The sequence below is a fragment of the Maylandia zebra genome, linkage group LG7, assembly GCF_041146795.1.
Source record: "Maylandia zebra isolate NMK-2024a linkage group LG7, Mzebra_GT3a, whole genome shotgun sequence".
NCBI classification, from domain to species: domain Eukaryota; kingdom Metazoa; phylum Chordata; class Actinopteri; order Cichliformes; family Cichlidae; genus Maylandia; species Maylandia zebra.
This window is the reverse complement of record NC_135173.1, coordinates 41,254,264-41,270,206: the sequence shown is the minus strand read 5'-3', so window position 1 is coordinate 41,270,206 and position 15,943 is coordinate 41,254,264. Positions and strand designations below refer to the sequence as shown.

The window sequence follows — 15,943 nt, the reverse complement described above, 5'->3', positions numbered from 1 at the left end:
GTAATCAAATGACCTAATTCAAATGAGGTGTGGTGTTTGGCAAGTGTCATGCATTACCTTCACTCTGCCTCATACTGGGGCCTGGGAAAGCAAACATGACATATCAAATGGTGTCAGTGGTTGACACTTCTTCCTTTTTTTTAAAATAAATTCTATTCATAAACTGATGCGCTTTTCTGCAGACATTATTTTTCTTTTTTCTTAAACTTTTTTTTTATTTTTTATTTAGTTTCAACATGGTTCTCTCCATTACATTTGTTACACAGTGCTTTGTGACTTGTGTGAGAAAAGTGCTCTACAAATAAACTTTACTCACTCAAATTCCTAGTAGGGCAAGTATCTGAATTTCAACCCAATACACTCCCAGTTCTAGTAAAGAGGAAAAACTGGTTTCAAATTGCCAGGTTCAAAATGGTATGCCTTGACATTTCAATTCCTTTTATTGCTACTACTCAAATGTTGATTTTCAGGGCGGTTAAGCTGGCAATTAATTTATGTTTAGCTTCAGACCACAGAAATACTTGGTTATTTTTAGGAAATGGTGATGGCTTGGGTTCAAATACGCCAGAACATTCCTTAAAAATGTGTGTCAGTTCAGGGATTAGTTTAGGTCCTTGCACTTCATTGGGTTTAGGTTATGGAGGTGTGTCACTTTGGGTGTGTCTCCAGGGTTAAAGGTAGACGCATTCATCTGTTTACCTCACCTGGTTTTGACGAGCAATAAAGGTAGGGTGAGCATGGGTGGTGGGTGCCAAAAAAGGGATTAAACATGTTTTGGTTTTTGTAAGTAATCTCTTTGCTTAACTTGGTAGATGGCCTGCTACATGATTTATGAATCTACTAATATATCAATTTAGAAACTGGCTATTTTGAAAGTATCTTTATGACTCTGCAATTTTATGCCTACTCTGTGTTCTACTCTTCAATTCAAGTAGATGTCTTAGATGTAGCGCCAACAAGTGTTTTTCACTTCCTCGGTCCATGCATTTAATTGCCAATCTGCAGAGTCTGGCTACATGTTGAGCCGATCTGCCACACCTGAAAGAAATATGAATTTCCTTCGGAAATAACTTGTGTTCCTCAATAGGCTTTGCTCTAAAACCTCTACTTTAGAGGATGATACTTTTTATGTATCAAGCATTGCTTTCCAGGGCTTTCCACTGTCTTGGCAGGTAAGAAGCAGTGAGTAGTCAAGATTTCAAGCTCAGATTATCGTGAGTAAAACCAAAGCTGGGGTCGTTTGTTACTTGTCAATTACATAGATGCATACATATTCTTTGAGTCCCACTGGAATCCATTTGTCCTGCAAACTGTGAGCTTCTCCACAGTGGGCTTTCCTCTAGCTTATTCCAAATATGACAACTCTGGGAGACAGCAAGAATTGGTGGGTATCTTTCAAAGACTGTTTCCAAACTCTTAGCTTTAAGGGTTTCTTTGTTGCTGAGTTTTGGGATGTTCTCCTGGAGTGGCATAACATTCTTTGACACTAGGAATGAACACATTTGCAAAATGAATTCACCCTCCATGCTCTGTGGACTCCTAGCCATTTTATCTTCAAATCCATCTCTTCTTGAGCTGAAAGATTAAACACTTGAGTTGAATTTTGAAACGGAGCTTTCTATGACCAATAATTGTCTGGTCAGCCATCAAATTGCAGCATACCGACACTCAACATTTCCCTCCACTTGAAGTATTTTGTGATGCCTTGGATAGCTTGAGGGTTGGAGGAAAGCTTTAAATAAAACTGTGGCTGCTGTACTACAGAAACACTCGTTTTAGACAGGAGTAGCATCTAGCTGTTTTCTCCCTTTTTCATCCTGATGTTGAGAGATTAGCTGGTATTGTTAACCTGACAGTAGATATCCCTTGTTAGGCTTGAATTTCATTTGTTCTCAAACTTAACCTCTCACTTAACTGTTCAAAATGCTTGCAGACGGTTTGTGTGCGTGTTCTTCATTGGGTTTTAGTCGTGTAACTTTGGGTGTGTCTTTAACGATAAAGGTAGTTGCATTCACCTGTTTACCTCACTTGGTGATGACAAGCAATGAAGGTAATGTAAATATTGGGGTGACACCTTCTGTTGACTGCAGGTTGTTTGTATTAATTTACCCTGCACCGACTTATGGTTTGGAAAGTACCAGTGGTTGAACAAACAGCTTGGAAGTCCATGCAGTTTGTTTTGAGCAGTCATCTTATGAGTGTTCATATTAAAATATTCAAACTATTCAGAGTCTAACTGCAATTCATCATGTACATGATAATGAGTCAAGTTTGACAGTCTGAGAGCAGAGATGGCACAAAGCCCTTAACCTTTTTCATATCAGACGAGACAGCAAAATAGTAGTCCACTGAGGTGCTGTGCTGCAATAGCCATGAGATAATGACTGTGATTTGTGCCGACTAATTTATGTTTGTTAAGAGCCAGTTGATGAACGGTTACAATAACACGGCTCCACATGTGAACATGGAATTTAAGAGGCTTCTGCTGAAAATAACATGACAAAAAACATGTCTTGAATATAAATGAACTTTCTTAGAATATTGCAAGAAAGTTCATTTATATTCAAGTGAACCTGAAATGCCTGCAAGCAGTTTTAGTTGCGTGGCCCCCAGCCTCTCTTACACGTGTCAACAGTATTTATATAACATGTGCATGAATGTCTGCATGTTACGCAGACATGTCAGTCATGTCAGGTCTTGCTACCCGAGTCCTGTTCTTACTTGCTTTCTAATCCTTCCATCCACCCACTAGGCTAACAAGCACACCAACTGCATTTCAGTACAGAAAAGGGTGCGCAGACCTCTTGCCTGGCTTTTTCTATGTCACATAATTTTTTCAGCCTTCCTGTGTAATGGTTTATTGTCTGAAATACATCACACAAATAAAAATTGGTAGTTCCCACGGATGCCAGAAAAATGAATTTTTGTGAAACGCTGTGACTCAAACTTTGAGATGTCAAGTTTCCATACAATCCCCATGAAATTTAAAGGTTCTACATCCGTGTCAGAGAGGTGTGTGTGTTCCTGTCTAGCTATCTTTGTGAGGTTTAGGCATTCATTTTTAATGGTTAGGGTAAGGGGCAAGGGAAACCATTATGTCAATGAAGGTCCTCACTAAGATAGCTAAACGGACGTGTGTGTGTGTGTGTGTGTGTGTGTGTGTGTGTGTGTGTGTGTGTGTGTGTGTGTGTGTGTGTGTGTGTGTGTGTCGATTTTAAAGATAAGACTGAGGGAGGAGTGTGTGCATAAAAACACAAGCAGGTATTCACAGCTTTCTTCCTCTTCCCGCCTTCTCTTTCAGTGAGGGAGCGTGTAACAAAAAGGGAACTTGAAAAAAATTGACCAACGTCATCATTCAAACAGACACCTGGACAATCCTGCGACTAAAATTCCACTGGCAGCGTTTTAGGACTTCGTGGCTGACTCCTTTTTGCTTCTGTGAGTATATGGCAAGTTCATTTTCTTGTACAGTGTGTTCCTCTGTCGTGTTACTCCTGCGCCTGCCTTGGAGCTAGAGAGGAGCACAATGCTGCTGGGAAACCAGAATAACAAGATTCTTGTTTGTAAGTACAATAACGTCCACATCGGCACTTATTGATCACAAAAAAGCTGGTTTGTAGATGTTGGTCTCTTAAGCGCATTTATTGTAGCTTACTTGAGCAGTTAGGTCACCATCCTCGGACAGCTTAGCTTAAAATGATGTGTTCAGAATCTAAAAACAGTTGAACATACTTGGAACGCATGGCTGAGAAAGAGTTACTTATTCTGTTGATTTGATGTGTAGGCTACCTGAGAAGAAACTGTATTTGCCGTAAGAATAGATGTGCAGCCTTCACAACGTTTCATGCAGTGGTACGTACTGCATGAAACGTTTTTTTCCCCCTTTGGTCATTTGTTTGTGATTTGAAAGTAAAATATTCTGTATACAACAGGTCTTCCTTCCTACACTCTTACACACACAGTTTGGGGGGTTTTCCCACGTGTATAAAAACAGAAAAGTATAAAAATGAATATTTGTCATTTCCGATAATACTAGTACTACTTTTTTAAATGTTGCATTTAAAAAAACAAACAAACAAAGAAAATCATCACATTTCAAGATTATTCTCCTTTTGTTTGGTCAGCAAATGTTATGGTAGCAGAGGTTAGATTAATTTTTGGGCGGGTTTCTAACCATTCATCCCATTTTCCCCATTTTCTCTCCATCTCTTATTAGTGTGCCTCCAGCTAGTCCTTCGTTTAAGATGACCACCACTTCCCTTCCTCCCGAAGGGAGAGGCATCAGCCCCAACCTGTCCGCCTGTCGAGAGTCTCAGTGTAACAACCATGGTAACTGTGTGACTCCTCCTGGTGGTGGTACAGATCTACTATGCAACTGTGATCTGGGCTACAAGGGTGACTCCTGCGGGGAAACGGTCAATGGAGCGTTAGGTTTACCTTTGACCCTCAGCGTGTTAGGCGTCCTCATTGGCCTCGCAATCCTGGCATTCGTCCTTGCCAAGTACCAGCAGAGAAAAAGGAAGCAGCGAAGGTACTGACATATTGCACATGATTCTGTGAAAACGCATGTATCTAGAAAAGCTTATTTTCAGCATTTTCCCCGATTTATGAACATGTGTACTTGATTTCTTGCCAGTCTGAAGAGTGGGGTTATAGAAGTGACCTTACATTGGGGTGTGTTAAATAGAACTATACACAACATCGTCTTTTGATTACTTGCCTTGGATAGTACAAAAACTGAACTTTTCCCAAATTCATATCAAACTAACTTTTGATCATTTTAATGTATGCCTTTCTAGTACTACAGCACACAGCTATACAAATTTGTTTCCAACTGACAACTTCTCAAATTTTTATTTAACCAGGAGAGAATATAATCTGTAGATTGAAGGTGGATGTATCCAGTATGACACCAGTTGACTGGTTTGAAGCCTAAAGCTGAGCATTTTGGTCTATGCTATGCTTTAGCCTTTGCTGGAGAGTGTGGGGGGGGGGCGATTGGACCCGAACCCGGGCCGCCATCCTCCAGCCATGCGACACATGGTCTCCTGCTCACCCACCAAGCCAAACCGGCCCCCTCTAATAAGCACTTTCTTGATGGATTTTATATGTTCAATTACTACTTTCAGGTCATATTGGATGCAATATTTGGTCATTCTAATAGTCAAAGGGATTATGTAATGTTTGTTCAATGGCAAATGATGTAAATTGCTAGCCAATAGTCTAGTTTTAGTCATCTGGTTTCAAAACGCAAAGACGGTGACTGCAAAAAAGATAAAGACATTATAGCAGGGCTTCACTAACCAAGTGGTGAACTCATGGTGGCTAGCCCATCTTTTATACTGTTATATTATATCTGTAGGATATATCCTCTTATGTACAGTCTACATGGGATATGAGTGTGTGTGCACAGTAAAAATGGACTGTAATATTACCTCAGAGTGACTATACAACCAAGAAGGTTGTTGTTTTTAGCCATTGTTGAGTTAAATAAAAGATTAAGGTCCTCCTGCTGAAACATGAGCAGGAGGAGGAGTTAAAATATTTTGCTTAATTTAGATTTTCAAACAATTGAAACAATTTTTTTTTTTCATCACATTAGTGCCTTTCCATCACAGCAGAGCTGTGTATGTAATGTTTTGTTTTTTGTTTTCTTGGGGTTTTTTTTTAATTTTATTTAATTTTTTACTTGGTTATGGTTATTCTCACTTTTTCCCCTAGTGTCTTTGCTAAACGAATTAAGTCACTAACTTCGTATCCATGATGAGGAAAATTCACAACAAAATGAACTTTTTTTTTTTTTCTTTTTTCTTCAACAGGAAACTACTGGAACAAAAAGCCTAAAACAGTGCTGCTTAACGTGGATAACTGTCGAACAGAACGTTTGACCTACTTTGATGATCAAATTGTGGCTACTATAAGAATTATTCTGCAGCATCCTGGAGACTCTAGCACCAACTTCACAAACTGAGTGCCAAGGCATATGGGAGAGTCGCTTCCTATATAGTATTTTTCCATTTATATAAATGTATCCATCTCCAGCTGCGTCGTATCGCAAGCCTCATGCTTATTAAACTTGTGCCTCATCTCGGAAAACAACAAGACTGGATAATTCTGTTGACCTAATTTTAAACTTGGAGTGAAAATGTCTGTATTCTAATCAGCAGCAGCTTCCTTGATCACATTTCTTGGATGCTAAGGCATGCTTCTGCAATTAGTTTAAACTCTGACACTTGTTAGTAAATTAATGTAAATGTTAATCCTCTGTGAGGGAGCTGCAGTTTAGTTTAAGTAAAGCAAGTGGTTGTTATTTTTCTAGTGACGGCTTCTAACAGAGATAACACTTAAGATAACTCTAGATTGTTTAACGGGCTAAGTCAGAAGCTGATTTGATGCCATACAGTTTTTATAAAAATGTATGTAGAAAATATGCACTTTTTTTCCACTCGCGTGGGTTTATTTCATTTCATTCAGTACATACTTTTGTACCGTGTGCAGTTGCTGCCTGTTTTGTATTGTTCCCCTGGAATTTCTTTCTTCTAAGCGTGTGTGCGCGCCTTTTAACACTTCAGGTTTTTCGGGAAGTATTTCTACCTATTTCTAAGTGCCCTGTCTTTGATGCTGTTGTAACAAAAATGCACCAGTACATCACTGGCCTGCTTTTACTCTCATATACGGCTATGCTTATGAAAATAATGCATGTAAATCTGTGCAGACACAATCCTGCAGAGCTGTCAACAACATGCGCATATTGTACAGATGATAGAGTGGTCAGAGCAGATTTCAATCTTGGCATGTTTAAAACTTGACAGTACATGTGCTTTTAAATGAGTTCGTGTGCTCTTTGAATTTCAGCCTACAAACTGATTACCACTCAGTACACTTCCGGTCCTTGCAGGGCGTCACAGTGTTTTATCACTCAGGGTAGGCTGTCTTTGAGCCCCTGTTACAGTAAACCTCTTTTTCTGGCATCCAGTGACATGATAATATCAGGTTCGGTGTTTACTAAACTCAGACATGATGGCTGTGAACATTCAATCCTCACAGGCTGAGAACCTAACCAGTTTTGCCATATAATAAGATGTGTAACAACAAAAAAGTGGAAGCATCTGCCTTCAGGGTATAACTAGGTCAACACTTGCTGTCCTAATAAGGGACAGACTTTGCATGCTTGTTTGCAGAAGGAGGAGCTACTTGTATCATGGCAATTAGAAGTACATCCCACAAGTATAACTACTCAAGATTACACAAATTCCTCATGAGTCGGCTTTTGGCTGTATGGTCAGCCACTGTATGCAGGAAATGAGGATATTGTTTATTAGACTCATCAGACTGATTTGAACCTAAATGCTGGGAGCAGTAACACAAGACGGTACTATTACTGTATCCATCACTTGGTGGTGTTAATAAGCTGTCAGGGTAGTTCAACATCTAGCTCATAGAAGAGGAGCAAGCGTAACACTTTTAAATGTTGCAAATGCAACGTTTCACCAAACATGAGCAAACACAGCCTGTTTCTGTGCAGTTTGTCACACTATGCCTGCAAGCCAAACATACAGCTGCTGTACTTCAGTGAAAGATAGAAATGAGAGATGGCTTCACTGAGAGAGAGAGAGGATATAAGAAAGCCAGGACAAACAAGGAAGGAGTAAGGACAGTTCAGCTTATAACATCCCAATTCTTTTTAGAGTTATTTGATCAGATATTGGATCTATGAACAGGAACTTTTATTCAACTGTTATTTAAAGGTTGTATAAAAATACTGGGACATTTAGTGCAGGCCACACTGAGTTTAAAGGGCTTTGGTAAAGTTTAAATCGCTATATGGGTCTAGTGCAGTGAGGTTTTCATGAGTTAATGTTAGGCTACATGAAGGGTGCTTCACATCAAATGAAATTTAAGCTGATTGATCAAATTCTACCTTTTAACCAGCTTTATACTGTCTATCGGTGGGAAATCAGGCATGTAACATGTGCTTGCATCCTTTGTTTTTGTTTTTTTGTTTTTTGTATTCATGCAAGCACAGCATATGTGCTTGCATGAATTTTCCTGTTTAATTGTGGAGGGGCAAGCTCACCCATCTGTACCTGACAGAGCAATTTTTAAAAAAATTTCCTTTGTTGTTCTCTGCGTGTGCTCTATATCACGGATGCTCAAGCTGTGGGAATTAAAAGTAGCATTTCAGTTAGAATAAACTTCAGTCCCTCCTGTTAACGTTATTTTGTCATTATATTAGTTCAAAAGGTTAAGTTAACATGGGGGGGGGCTCGTTTTTTCTTCTGTGCTTTGAGTACATTTCAGAGACTGTGCTTTTTCAACTTTTAAGTAAAGCAGTTAAATCGCCACTTCCACTTTTGCCAGAGTACTTTTCAACACAAGTATTTCAACTCAAGTAATGTGAGTGTGTACTTTTGCCATCTCTGCTGCACTTTGAAAATTTGTCTCCAAAAGTTCTGTTTATTGGGATGTAGCGTTTTGTGGGAGAAAATTTGTCTTTTTACAGGGAAGTTCCTGAATTTTACATTTAATTCAAATGGATTTAATAAAAAAAAATAAAAAGTGGAGGAAAGACATTGAAGTTTGACTTATGATTGTTTGACTGTCACACCCGAAAATTCTGAAGTACTTTGTATTTTGTGTTGTACTGGTACCTTTGTCTAATAAAAAGACTTTTGACAGAAAGACTGTCACACCCATCTTCCAAGCGCATCTGCGAGTCCTTACTGGCCCATAGTCTCCACCCACAGATGTCTCAGGACACTTTTTAGTCCAAAAAAGAATACTACACTGACCCTCTAGACTCTCTTAAAATATATATTCTTATTATAACATTAAAAAAAAATAAGCCTGGTTGTCAGAATATAAGCAAAATTGGAAATCTATAAAGAAACATTGTGCTCTGTGTATGCTGAGATCTAAAGGTTTGAAACTGGGATTTTAAAATGTTTCAGGGGATTGAAAAATATAACAATTTCTATACGATGGGTCAGATTTCTCTATATTCAAGAGGATAAAAAAGATTTAAGTTACCACAGTGTCAGTGGATTGTTTTTTAAATAGAGAAATACAAAAGCAGCTTTCTTAGTTATTAACTAACAAGGCTTCAAACAGTAAATTTAATCTCAAATATGTCTTAATATTAATATTAAACACTTAATATTAAAAAAAATAAAGTGCTTGCCCACCATACTTTGGCTTGTGGCCTTCCTTTTGTTTTTTTTATACTGTATGTTACTGGAGCTTTCATTTCTGCAGATCTTATTCTCTTCTCTGTGCACCTCTGTACAAGTATAGGAACAAGTTGAAGTTTGCCTCAAACCTCTACTCTCGTTTTCAGAAAGGAACATCATCTGGTAATGGTCAAGGAGATCAGCATCTTTAAATATTTTTATGAAGACGGTGCGTGCGTCTTTGTCACGAAATATACTCGATGAGAATGAGAAGCCACAATAGTGCCCTCCAGGAGCCAGAGGCAGAGAGAGAAAGGCCATAGGAGACCCACGTCATCTGCAGCCCCCCAACCAGTGAAGACCCAATGCCACACTTCTTAGTGGCAACTGTGTTCCGAACCAAGCCAAAACAGGTGGTGGTGGTAGGCCCCAAATTTAGCCCTCATGGGCCACAGCCAAAGAACCAGAGGAAACAAGGTGCCTACCTTTCCAGAGGACAGCCATGCTGCCACAAGCCAATAGCAAGGCTCCAGGTGGCCAAGAACCACCTGACACCCAGCAGAGCACTGGGCCTGGGGCTTGCTGACCCTCTGAAGTGTGTGTGGATGTCCCCACAGAGTGTAGGGAATAGGGTTGTACACGATAATAACATTTCAGATTAAACATTATCTAACAAATCCGGAACATTTTTACTTTTGAACTCTGACCTTTGGTCCCGCTGCATGTAAAAATAATTGTTGTAAGCGTCACTGCAACACAATTATCTGACCATTAAGTCCATTAGATGCTGTTACATTACGAAGAGGGGGTTTTCTTAGATAAAAGTCACGTGACATCAATAGCAAAAGTGGAGAGGTCAAGGATGAATGGATCAAGATAAGAGGGGAGAAACTTCATTGACAATTACTGCTGTCCAGGCAGCATAACGCAAAACTGCTTTCGTGTAAAGTGGAAGGTTCCTTTATAACCTAGTGTTGGACAAATACATTGTCCAACACTGGGTTTTGTACTAACCCTGACACACAAAGCATATGTTTTTCAATTTTGGAGTATTTATTTCAATTAAATTGGATGTTATTTATAATGCTCCAAAACACAGGAGCAGTTGTCTCAAGTTTCTTTATACTGTAATATAAAGACTGTACAGTACTAGAAACAAGCTCACCAGATTACTTGAGTAAATTTTTTTAATTTTTTTTAAACTTTTTACTTTTACTTGAGTAATAAGTAAGAGTAATAAATGTTACTCTTACTTATTTACGATGGATACTTGACCAAACCAAACACATGATTTCCTGTGATCAAGCACTAGTTAAAAAAAAGTTAACTGAGAAAATTGCTTTTTTCCCCTTTTTTCCCTCATTTCAAATGCTAATACAGTTGAAATTAAAGAGATAATGTTGTTGGATGATATGCAAAAACTCAACCTCTCAGACTGACCAGACTATGTCACATGATATAGCTTGTATGATAGTTAAATGCATCATATTATAATCACAACATGTGATGTGGCTTGTCTTGACCATCCTCAACATTTAACCTAAAAATAATTTTTAAAAAAAATAATTAAAATGGGGAAATGATGTAAGGACAAATGTAGAAATAATAGCACTTACACCAATCTTGTTTAGTAAGTTGTTCAAGGCATTCTAATCCATAGCAGTGTGAAGAAACACAGCCCCTCCTCAAATCTGTGCTATATTTTTGCCATTTTTCAGGTGGAACTGAAGAACTGTGACATTACTAAGTTTTCATCCATGCATCCATTCATTTTCTTAACCATTTGTCCAGTTCAGAGTTGCAGGAACTGTATCCCAGCTGGCAGCCATGACAGAGACACAGCCAACTATTCACATCTATAAACAATTTAGAACCATTCAATTTATTTTCTGTCTTTATTCTTCAGTTTAACCGCTGAGAGTTGATCTGTTCTTCGGGCAGTGTCAGCACACAAAGAACTGTAATAAAAACATTCTTATTCATCATCTATGTCCGTTCCATTGTTGTAACATGCAACAGGTCCTGCAGGAAAAACCATGCCATTTTGCAAGCCTGTTTATTCACAAAAGACTTAATGGAGACTATAGAAAGACAAACGTTCATTACATTTTCACCTCGTTTCAAATGCTAAGGCATCTGAAACAAAAGAGATAATGTAGTTGGACAAGATAAACAAAGAAACCAACCTCTCAGACCGGTCAGACTGCATTGTCTGAATACTGGTGAGGTTAAGACAGCAAACAGGGTGAGAGAAAAAATATATATCATTGTGCAATGTACCACATTTTATACATTTGACTAAGTATAGCAAAGCAATGGATCACATAACGTGCCTGCTGATCAAAGAACATATTGCCAAAGTTATGACTCTTCTATAGTCCTGTTATAAATCAGCATCAATGTTCATTCTGTTATGGAGTTTTCTTTGTTGAAATTGTTGCTTTACTACTTTCGTTACATTCCATCATAATGTCAGAAAAGTTTGTAAAGAATTGACAGTCACATCTTGTTAGGAAATGGAGAGCAAATTTAATTACCAGCATATGTATCACAGATCAATGAGTACAGCAGTAATCATTTCAGGGTTCAAGATGAAGGGACTTAAAGTTCATCACTATAGAGCATTTACATGAAAGAGAAAAAAGGCTGGAATGTTTAATGTAGCCACACAGCTACACAGAAAATAAAATGCCCAAGCGCCCTTCAGGATGAGGGATATTTACAGCGTAGAATCATATTTAGAATTTACACAGATTATCATCAAGAAATATATTTTTTTTCTCCATGAATCAATTTTAATGTTATTTACTTTTCTTTTTTAATACTCTAGAGCCCTCCATTCCAGGCTGGCTCCTTCCATTTTTACATTATCCATTATACACTGGACTATATACACTGGACACCACTTGACTATAATCTATTACAATGATAATTTAACTACAATCAGGGGGTCTGGTCCACCCACAGTCACATTAATAAGCAGCCATGACCATGTCACACATACATTAACCAAACTTTTATGTTCCATTTCCTTCAACTTTTAACGATAAAACACTGCAACAGAGAATCTAAAGTAGGTTATTGGATCTCTTACCACTGAAAAATTCCTTTATGGCCCTAAAATATCTCTAGTAGTGTGTTCTGATGTTCTTGTGCTATTGCAGTAATCTGCTAAAAGATTTTTCATCTTAGTCCAGTTTTCAAAGTTTTCTTTTGCTGTGTTGATGGTCAGTTGTGGAGGGTACGGTTGGCTTCTCAGAGGTCCGCATCAAAGGGTCTGCTGCTGACGGTGTTCACTGAGCGGGCAGGGGGGCTCTTGGCCCGTGGGAAGGACACATCGTCCTCCATTGAGTCCCTGGAGTACGGGACGCTACTGTTGCTGGCAGCGCTCCTGGCCCGACTGAGATTCGGCACTTCAACGCGCCTGGTCGGGGTCTTCGGTTCTCTGCGACGCATGACCTCTTCAACCCGGACCTCTCCTCGGTTCTTCCCTCCGCAGCAGCGGCAGATCCCGATGAACATAACGAAACCGCCCAAGACTTCAAATATCCCGCCGATGTAGCCCAGAATGATGCAGTAGCCGACTCGCGGAGTTATCAATGCTGTATTGACATTGGGCGTTGTGATGTTTGGGGGGCTGTGCGTGTACCAAGAGATCGGTATGATGGTCAAGACGCCTGAGCAAAAGATCAGCAGTCCACCCAGACCGGCAACTACCCAGTTAGGCCTGTCTTTCCAACAGCGGACCCCCGGGATGGCAACAGCCAACCCGATTAGAGTCACGATGAGAGAGGCCACCATCATACCCTGTGCGGGCTGTATGATCTTGTTACTGAAGTACTGGGTGTCCGCTTGGCCGCACCGAGCACCGGAGCTTATTGTGGATGCAATACAAATATCCCAGATTCCTTGTTCAATGAAGTTATCGGAAGGAAGATTGCTAATACCGTTCAGAGTCCTCCAGTTTGGGGCCACGGTCGCGACCAAGTCCAGCACCCAGCCGCAGGGAGCCATGACCATCCCGAAGATCAGGATGCCCGGAGTGCGCAAAGAGAGCCGCATCCACTCCTGCGTTGATTCCCTCGGCATGATCGCGGTTGTTGTGGTGGTTGCTGCTGCTGCTGCTGATGTGCCTCTTCTTACTCCTAAACACGTTGCAGTGACTAATTTCTACTGGGGCGATCAGCTTTGACGGCGTCGTCCTAAAAAACAAGTCCGACTGAAACTCAGCAGTGGGCGGGCCTTCATCTTCCCTTGCCCGTCTTGCCTGCCTCTGTCCCCAAATAGGACAGGTGTGGCGCTGTGTGCGTATGGGCGGGGTACGCCTACATCTTCACCTGTAACTGCAAAAAACAGAGTGCGCGAGCGGTGGGGGACGGGGGTAGTTTCGATTAGGCTTTTTGTCGTGCCAAAGTGTGATAAGTGATAAAGGATAAGAAAGATAGAGGTTTTTCTTTTCAGAGTAGCTGTTTGAAGCGTGGTGCAAACGTGTCTTCCGCTTTTAGGAGGTATTTAAAGCTTCTAATAGTGAAAGCTACCCAGACTTAAAAACTTAGGCAAGATATGATTTTTCGGATCTCCGGTTGCATTAACCTCCTAGGACCTGGCGTCGACATATGTGAACATCATATTTTGGGTTATTTAGACTATAATACTCAATTTTGCTCTACAAGGGCCTGATATCCACTTACGAGGACATTATACAGCTTCTGTTCTATCAAAATTTTAAATGAATATGTGGCTCTCATTTTTCTTAGAAACAGAAATCAGGTAAAAAAAAAAAAAAAAAATTAAAAAAGGATCTGGTAATTCTTTGTTTTTACATTCATCGGGTCCCAATATGCTCAAATATCAAAGAGAAATTAAAAATGCATGCTGTGGAAGAGTTTTAGGAGGTTAAATAACTAAAACGTTTTATTTATTTATTTTAACTCTTGTTTCATCAGAAAAAAGGGTTCTTGGGATTTTTTTAAAAGTGTTCTGATTAAGAAAGCGAGTAGTGTATTTAGTAGAGTTGCGTACCAGGACCCAGGGCTGGACTTGGACGAAAAATCGGTCCGGGCATTTTGACTAGAGGTATTATACAAAAAACCATAAAGCCTTTGAATAAAAACTAACTCTGTTGTGACAGTGATGTATACTGTCATGTTGTTATATATGTCTCATTCTAATAAACTTAAACCTACACCACCCTCCCTATTCTGGTATTCTAAACAGTGCTTAGCCAAAACCCAAAGTCGAGTTAACCTCCTGAACTATCTACAACATATGGTGGAAACCTGAAATTAAGACAGAGAAGACTAGAGGTGAGACATGATCATTACTGAATATTAAAAATAATAAATGACAGATTTAGTGATATTTTCATAAACTATTTATTTACCACATCAATGAACAGCATGGCAGGGCAAAATATTTTTTGTAACATGGCAACCTTTAAAAAGTGAAAGGAGACAGAAACACAGGTGAGAAAGAATAAAACTTAATTGACTTTTTGATGGCATTTTACACACAGTACTGGTACAGAATCTAGAAAATGTGGGAAAATACTGACATCATATACAGTACTTAGCTACTTCTGAAGAAATTATGATGGAACCCTGAAAAAAAATTACTATGTACAATAATGGATTTCTATGCATTTTACATCAGATGAAAACGTTGGTTGTAAGATTCAGATAATTATTTGTTAAAAGTGAGACATTTTAAATGAGATTAACAAAAGAAAAGCATTTCTTCGTGTCCCCTTTTCCCTGTTAATGCCCTACCTGGCAGTGGCGGTCCTAGCCTGTTTGGCGCCTACATAAAACATATTAAGGATTGTACATCAACATAAAACTGTTAATTTCACCAGAGAAACACACACACACACACATGAAGAGAGAGAGAGAGTATGCATTACATGCAAACGGCTACCAAACAGCCATCATAATACGTCATACAATGAGAACAGAACAAATCAACAATTGACGATGACTAATTAATATTAAAATCTGTAACATAATGTATTGTTTGGAGTTTAGTCTGTCACTGTTACTATTTTTACCATTTCTTTTTGGAGCAACTGTAATCCACATTATTTCCTTAGGAATTAATATTAAAGTCTTCTGATTCTGATTGTTTCAGGATGACCTGCCATTATCCAATCACACATCTGCTTACCTGTATCTTTTGCTCGTTTCTCCTCCTCTTCTTTTCTCTTTTTTCTAAACTGAGCACCTGATGGCTTTGAACTTTTCTTGTCCATCTTCCATTGGTTTTCATTTTGCACTCCAGTATGAACACAAGGATCGCCACAACATGACCTAATAGACCTACACCTTAGTTCACAGATTCACTTTGTCTAGGGTTTATTTCTGGGATTTCGCACAACCCAGGATTCAAATCATGAATACATAATGGGCTTGGATTTACATCATTATGAATGAAATGTGCTCTATTTGGAAGCAGCAGGGCCCCCCTCCGCTTTCGACGGGTTGTATGTGAGACTCTAAATCATCAAACTGTAAATTATAAATTTTAAATTGTTATTCATCCCTTTACCCCTGGTCCTAAAGTGTATATTTATTTTCTTACTCTTCTTATATTTATAGTTTGTTTACTTGCACTGCTGTAACTGGAGCCTCGTCGTCTCGTCTCTCTATATACTGGACTGTATGTAGCGGGGATGACAATAAAGTTTACTTTGACTTCAGCAGCGAGCAGGCGCACCGAGGGCTCTCGCGCTCACTTTTCACGTATAGAATTTCAAAAAAGCATCGGTGCAAATTATA

The 15,943-nt window shown here is 39.2% G+C and overlaps 2 protein-coding genes across 7 annotated transcripts; one reads left to right on the top strand and one right to left on the bottom strand.

The window, feature by feature from the left end:
• Window positions 1-623: 623 nt before the first annotated feature.
• Window positions 624-8,698, top strand: LOC101472574 (uncharacterized). 6 transcript variants are annotated; one of them, XM_076886375.1, is made up of 5 exons: window positions 624-726; window positions 3,302-3,438; window positions 3,785-3,852; window positions 4,217-4,531; window positions 5,820-8,698. In XM_076886375.1, exons 3-5 carry the CDS (start codon window positions 3,845-3,847, stop codon window positions 5,842-5,844), a joined length of 348 nt encoding a protein of 115 aa, XP_076742490.1. In that variant the 5' UTR covers window positions 624-726; window positions 3,302-3,438; window positions 3,785-3,844; the 3' UTR covers window positions 5,845-8,698. The 6 variants fall into 6 exon arrangements, 2 of the variants coding, with proteins under 2 accessions (XP_076742490.1, XP_076742491.1); XR_001167450.5 differs by lacking the exons at window positions 624-726; window positions 3,785-3,852 and adding exons at window positions 1,158-1,172; window positions 1,263-1,384; XR_001167451.4 differs by lacking the exon at window positions 3,785-3,852.
• Window positions 8,699-11,209: 2,511 nt separating this feature from the next.
• Window positions 11,210-13,387, bottom strand: cldn23.1 (claudin 23.1). The gene has a single exon (XM_004538329.4). It carries the CDS (start codon window positions 13,257-13,259, stop codon window positions 12,426-12,428), a length of 834 nt encoding a protein of 277 aa, XP_004538386.3. The 5' UTR covers window positions 13,260-13,387; the 3' UTR covers window positions 11,210-12,425.
• Between the last annotated feature and the right edge of the window lie 2,556 nt (window positions 13,388-15,943).

Coding starts and splice junctions, on each gene's coding strand:
- LOC101472574 (XM_076886375.1), top strand. Junction 4,532..5,819: donor AGAAAAAGGAAGCAGCGAAG/GTACTGACATAT, acceptor TTTCTTCAACAG/GAAACTACTGGAACAAAAAG.
- cldn23.1 (XM_004538329.4), bottom strand. CDS start 13,259: ATGCCGAGGGAATCAACGCAGGAGTGGATGCGGCTCTCTTTGCGCACT.